The sequence below is a fragment of the Salvelinus sp. IW2-2015 genome, linkage group LG4p (assembly GCF_002910315.2).
Source record: "Salvelinus sp. IW2-2015 linkage group LG4p, ASM291031v2, whole genome shotgun sequence".
Lineage (NCBI taxonomy): Eukaryota > Metazoa > Chordata > Actinopteri > Salmoniformes > Salmonidae > Salvelinus > Salvelinus sp. IW2-2015.
The window spans coordinates 23,482,001-23,488,892 of NC_036841.1; the positions used below are offsets into that span (position 1 = coordinate 23,482,001).

General features: G+C 42.9%; 1 protein-coding gene across 4 annotated transcripts in view; it reads left to right on the top strand.

Annotated features, from left to right (window-relative positions):
- Window positions 1-6,892, top strand: part of LOC111960720 (neurofibromin) — a 104,949-nt gene that overhangs the window by 80,539 nt on the left and 17,518 nt on the right. For all 4 annotated transcript variants that reach the window (XM_023982906.3, XM_023982907.2, XM_023982909.2 and 1 more), the window contains one exon: window positions 1,054-1,185. In XM_023982906.3, coding sequence (XP_023838674.1) covers window positions 1,054-1,185 — 132 coding nt within the window. The remainder of the gene's footprint in view (window positions 1-1,053; window positions 1,186-6,892) is intronic.

The following is a 6,892-nucleotide window of genomic DNA, read 5'->3' on the forward strand; positions in this document are numbered from 1 at the left end:
GGCCTGACTTGCCGAGCCACTGATGAATACCTGTCTTCCCCACTCAGTCAGAGCCCAAACAAGCAATATTGACTTGTCCTGCAGTGACAAAGAGCTTGGCAGCAGTTGTTGGTGTTTTCACTGTCTCTGTAGTCTGTTCTTGTCACTAGCTGCATTTAATGTTGTGTACTCTGTAGGCCTTGATGTTTAATGCTAACTGTGATTAATATGGCCATGTCACAATGTACCAAGCTAGCAGTGGAGTGGGTATGGCTATGTCACAATGTACCAAGCTAGCAGTGGAGTGGTGTATGGCTATGTCACAATGTACCAAGCTAGCAGTGGAGTGGTGTATGGCTATGTCACAATGTACCAAGCTAGCAGTGGATGGTGTATGGCTATGTCACAATGTACCAAGCTAGCAGTGGAGTGGTGTATGGCCATGTCACAATGTACCAAGCTAGCAGTGGAGTGGTGTATGGCCATGTCACAATGTACCAAGCTAGCAGTGGAGTGGTGTATGGCGCATGTCACAATGTACCAAGCTAGCAGTGGAGTGGTGTATGGCATGTCACAATGTACCAAGCTAGCAGTGGAGTGGTGTATGGCCATGTCACAATGTACCAAGCTAGCAGTGGAGTGGTGTATGGCCATGTCACAATGTACCAAGCTAGCAGTGGAGTGGTGTATGGCCATGTCACAATGTACCAAGCTAGCAGTGGAGTGGTGTATGGCCATGTCACAATGTACCAAGCTAGCAGTGGAGTGGTGTATGGCCATGTCACAATGTACCAAGCTAGCAGTGGAGTGGTGTATGCATGTCACAATGTACCAAGCTAGCAGTGGAGTGGTGTATGGCCTGTCACAATGTAACCAAGCTAGCAGGGAGTGGTGTATGGCCATGTCACAATTACCAAGCTAGCAGTGGATGGTGTATGGCTAATGTCACAATGTACCAAGCTAGCAGTGGAGTGGTGTATGGCCATGTCACAATGTACCAAGCTAGCAGTGGAGTGGTGTATGGCTATGACTAACGTGCCACTCTGTTTTCCTTCTGTGCGTGTCAATGTGAAGGCTACAGACACCCGTCGCCCACCACAGTGGCTCGTACGGTGCGTATCCTCCACACGCTGCTGGCCTTGGTCGGAAAACACCTCAACTGTGACAAGTTTGAGGTCAACAGCCAAAGCGTGGCCTACCTGGCAGGTCAGTTCGTCACAGTCCTACACACTGACTCTACTCACCCACACTTTGTGTTGGCTCACCAGACCTCCATTTTTTGTCAACTCACTGGACCTGCAATGTGCTTTTTGGATAGCAAGCAGTGCGTTGCTTTAGAAACATGATTTGTAAAACAGATATGATGGTCTGTCATGTAGTGCCCCCCATTGTTGGAATTGATTCCCTGATGCCGCTGAGGCATTTTAAGACTGGTGTTAAAATCATTAATTGAGGATTGCAGTTGTTCCCATTGATGTAATGATTTATTTGTTGAAAGTGTACTATTGTAATTGTACCCTGTAGTCTATTTTTATTATTTTATTTGGAATGTTCATTTTAAAATGTTTGTGCTCAGGGCACCATTGTGAATGAGACCCTGGTGTCAATTGGGCTTCCCTGAATAAATACGAGTTAAAATAATCAAATCAAAGTCAAATTTTGCCACATGCGCCGAGCACTTCAGGTGTAGACATTACAGTGAAATGCTTACTTACAAGCCCTTAACCAACAGTGCAGTTTTAAGAAAAACGTGTTAAAGTATTGACTAAATGAACTGAAGTAAATAGAAAACAGTAACGAGGCTATGTACGGGTACTGAGTCAATATGCGGGGGCACAGGTTCGTCGAGGTAATTGAGGTAATATGTACAGTACCAGTCAAAAGTTTGGACATAACTACTCATTCAAGTGTTTTTCTTTATTATTACTGTTTTGCACATTGTAGAATAATAGTGAAGACATCAAAACTATGAAATAACATATATGGAATCATGTAGTAACCAAAAAAGTGTTAAACAAATCAAAATATATTTTACGTTTGAGATTCTTGAAAGTAGCCACCCTTTGCCTTGATGACAGCTTTGCACACTCTTGGCATTCTCTCAACCAGCTTCATGAGGTAGTCACCTGGAATGCATTTCAATTAACAGATGTGCCTTGTAAAAACTTAATTTGTGGATTTTCTTAATGCGTTTGAGCCAATCAGTTGTGTTGTGACAAGGAAGGGGTGTTATTTAGAAGATAACCCAATTTGGTAAAATACCAACTACATATTTTGGCAAGAACAGCTCAAATAAGCAAAGCGAAACAGAAGTCCATCATTACTTTAAGACATGGTCAGTCAATACAGAACATTTCAATAGCTTTGAAAGTTTCTTCAAGTGCAGTTGCAAAAACCATCAAGCGCTATGATGAAACTGTCTCTCATGAGGACCGGCACAGGAAAGGAAGACCCAGAGTTACCTCTGCTGCAGGGGATACGTTCATTAGAGTTAACTGTACCTCAGGTTGCAGCCCAAATAAATGCTTCACAGAGTTCAAGTAACAGACACATCTCAACATCAGCTYTTCAGAGGAGACTGCGTGAATCAGGCCTTCATGGTTGAATTGCTGCAAAGAAACCACTACTAAAGGATACCAATAATAAGAAGAGACTTGCTTGGGCCAAGAAACACGAGCAATGGACATTCGACCGGTGGAAATCTGAGTCAAAATTTGAGATTTTTGGTTCCAACCGCTGTGTCTTTGTGAGACGCGGAGTAGGTGAACGGATTATCTCCGCATGTGTGGTTCCTACCGTGAAGCATGGAGGAGGATTTGTGATGGTTTGGGGGTGTTTTGCTGGTGACACTGTTTGATTTATTTAGAATTCAAGGCACACTTAACCAGTATGGCTACCACAGCATTCTGCAGCGATAAACCATCACATCTGGTTTGTGCTTAGTGGGATTATAATTTGTTTTTCAACAGCACAATGACCCAAAACACACCTCAAGGCTGTGTAAGGGCTATTTGACTAAGAAGGAGAGTGTTGGAGTGCTGCATCAGATGACCTGGCCTCCACAATCCCCCGACCTCAACCTAACTGAGATGGTTTGGGATGAATTGGACCGCAGAGTGAAGGGAAAGCAGCCAACAAGATCTCAGCATATGTGGGAACTCCTTCAAGACTGTTGGAAATGCATGAAGCTGTTTGAGAGAATGCCAAGAGTGTGCAAAGCTGTCATCAAGGCAAAGGGTGGCAACTTTGAAGAATCTAAAATATATTTTGATTTGTTTAACACTTTATTTGGTTACTACATGATTCCATATGTGTTATTTCATAGTTTGGAAGTCTTCACTTATTCTACAATGTAGAAAATAGTAAAAATAAAGAAAAACCCTTGAATGAGTAGGTGTGTCCAAACTTTTGACTTGTACTGTAAATGTAGGTAGAGGTAAAGTGACTATGCATCATATTTTATTGGTCACATACACGTGTTTATTATATGTTATTGCGGGTGTTGCGAAATGCTTGTGTTTCTAGCTCCAACAGTGCAGTAATGTCGAACAATTTCACAACAATACACACCAATCTAAAATAAAATATAAATATTTGGATGAGCAATGTCAGAGCGGTATACACTAAGATACAATATATATGTATGAGATGAGTAATGCAAAATATGTAAATGTTATTAAAGTGGCCAGTGATTTCAAGTTTGTATATAGGGCAGCACCGTCTAATGTGCTAGTGATAGCTATTTTACAGTCTGATGGCCTTGAGATAGAAGCTGTTTTTCAGTCTTTCGGTCCCAGCTGTGATGCACCTGTACTGACCTCTACTTATGGAAGATAGAGGGGTGAACAGGCAGTGGCTCGGGTGGTTGTTGTCCTTGATGATCTTTTTGGCCTTCCTGTGACATTGTGTGCTGTATGTGTCCTGGAGGGCAGGTAGTTTATCCCCGGTGTTATGTTGGGCAGACCGCACCACCCTCTGGAGAGCGCTGCGGTTGCGGGCGGTGCAGTTGCTGTACCAGGCGGTGATACATTCTGACAGGATTCTCTCAATTGTGCATCTGTAGAAGTTTGTGTGGGTTTTAGGTGCCAAACCATATTTCTTCAGCCTCCTGAGGTTGAAGAGGCGCTGTTGCGCCTTCTTCACTACACTGTCTGTGTGGGTGGACCATTTCAGTTTGTCAGTGATGTGTACGCCGAGGAACTTGAAGCTTTCCACGAGAGGTTCGACCGATTATGATAAAAAAAATTACGCCGATAACGATTATTGGAGGACCAAAAAAGCCGATACCGATTAATCGGCCTAATTTATTTTTTATTTTTATTTTTTTACATTTATTTGTAATAATGACAATTACAACAATACTGAATGAACACTTATTTTAACTTAATATAATACATCAATAAAATCAATTTAGCCTCAAATAAATAATGAAACATGTCCAATTTGGTTTAAATAATGCAAAAACAAAGTGTTGGAGAAGAAAGTAAAAGTGCAATATGTGCCATGTAAGAAAGCTAACGTTTAAGTTCCTTGCTCAGAACATGAGAACATATGAAGCTGGTGGTTCTTTTAACATGAGTCTTCAATATTCCCATGTAAGAAGTTTAGGTTGTAGTTATTATAGGAATTACAGGACTATTTCTCTCTACACGATTTGTATTTCATATACTTTTATTGGATGTTCTTATAGGCACTTTAGTATTGCCAGTGTAACAGTATAACTTCCATCCCTCTTCTCGCTGCTACCTGGGCTTGAACCAGGAACACATCGACAACAGCCTCCCTCGAAGCAGCGTTACACATGCAGAGCAAGGGGAACAACTACTCCAAGTCTCAGAGCGAGTGATGTTTGAAACGCTATTAGCGCGCACCCCGCTAACTAGCTAGCCATTTCACATCGGTTACACCAACCTACTCTCGGGAGTTGATAGGCTTGAATTCATAAACAGCAGAGCTGCTGGCAAAACGCACGAAAGTGCTGTTTGAATGAATGCTTACAACCCTGCTGGTGCCCACCATCGCTCAGTCAGACTGCTCTATCAAATCATAGACTTAGGTCATTAATATGGTCGAATCCGGAAACTATCATCTCGAAAACAAAACGTTTATTCTTTCAGTGAAATACGGAACCGTTCCGTATTTTATCTAACGGGTGGCATCCARAAGTCTAAATATTCCTGTTACATTGCACAACCTTCAATGTTATGTCATAATTACGTAAAATTCTGGCTAATTAGTTCGCAATGAGCCAGGCGGCCCAAACTGTTGCATGTACCCTGACTCTGCGTGCAATGAACGAAAGAGAAGTGATACAATTTCACCTGGTTAATATTGCCTGCTAACCTGGATTTCTTTTAGCTAAATATGCAGGTTTAAAAATATATACTTCTGTGTATTGATTTTAAGAAAGGCATTTATGTTTATGGTTAGGTACACGTTGGAGCAACGACAGTCCTTTTTCCCGAATGCGCACRGCATCGATTATATGCAACGCAGGACACGCTAGATAAACTAGTAATATCATCAACCATGTGTAGTTAAAACTAGTGATTATGATTGATTGATTGTTTTTTATAAGACAAGTTTAATGCTAGCTAGCAACTTACCTTGGCTTCTTACTGCATTCGCGTAACAGGCGGGCTCCTCGTGAGGCAGGTGGTTAGAGCGTTGGACTAGTTAACCGTAAGGTTGCAAGATTCAAATAAAATGTATTTATATAGCCCTTCTTACATCAGCTGATATCTCAAAGTGCTGTACAGAAACCCAGCCTAAAACCCCAAACAGCAGAGAGAGACTCTAGATGAGACATAACTCTCTCAGATATTACACTTAACTGACTAGCCCACCCGCTCTCCCGAACCATTCTAATATCTACATGCTCGTACTCACGCTTAGCGATGCTATGACATCCAACGCGCGCGCTCAGGGAAGAACACTCTGGGTCTACTCAACTCTTCAGCTCTGCTCTCTATTATCTCTCGATGATACCCCCCGGACAGGCCAAACAGGAAGGATATAACCCCACCACTTTGCCAAAGCACAGCCCCCACACCACTAGAGGGATATCTTCAACCACCAATCTACCATCCTGAGACAAGGCCGAGTATAGCCCACAAAGATCTCGCCACGGCACAACCCAAGGGGGTTGAATCCCTGAGCTGACAAGGTAAAAATCTGTCGTCTGCCCTTGAACAAGGCAGTTAACCCACCGTTCCTAGGCCGTCATTGAAAATAAGAATGTGTTCTTAACTGACTTGCCTAGTTAAAAAAAGGTGTAAAAATAAAAATAAATCGGCCGAATCGGCACCCAAAATTACCGATTTCCGATTGTTTATGAAAACTTGAAATCGGCCCTAATTAATCGCCATTCCGATTAATCGGTCGCCTCTACTTTCCACCTCCACTGCTGTCCGTTGATGTGGATATGGGGGTGCTGTTTCCTGAAGTCCACGATCATATATTTTATTTTGTTGACTTTGAGTGAGAGGTTATTTTCCTGGCACCACACTCCCAGGGCCCTCACCTCCTCCCTGTAGACTGTCTCGTCATTGTTGGTAATCAGGCCTACTACTGTTGTGTCATCTGCAAACTTGATGATTGAGTTGGAGGCATGCTTGGCCATGCGGTCATGGTGAACAGGGAGTACAGGAGGGTGCTGAGCACGCACCCATGTGAGGGCCCCGTGTTTAGAAAAAGCAAAGTGGAGGTATTGTTTCCTACCTTCACCACCTGTCAGGAAGTCCAGGACCCAGTTGACACAGGGCGGGGTTCAGACCCAGGTCCTCAAGCTTAATGATGAACTTGGAGGGTCCTGTGGTGTTGAATGCTGAGCTATAGTCAATGAACAGCATTCTTACATAGGTATTCCTCTTGTCCAGATGGGATAGGGCAGTGCGATGCCGATTGCAATGGT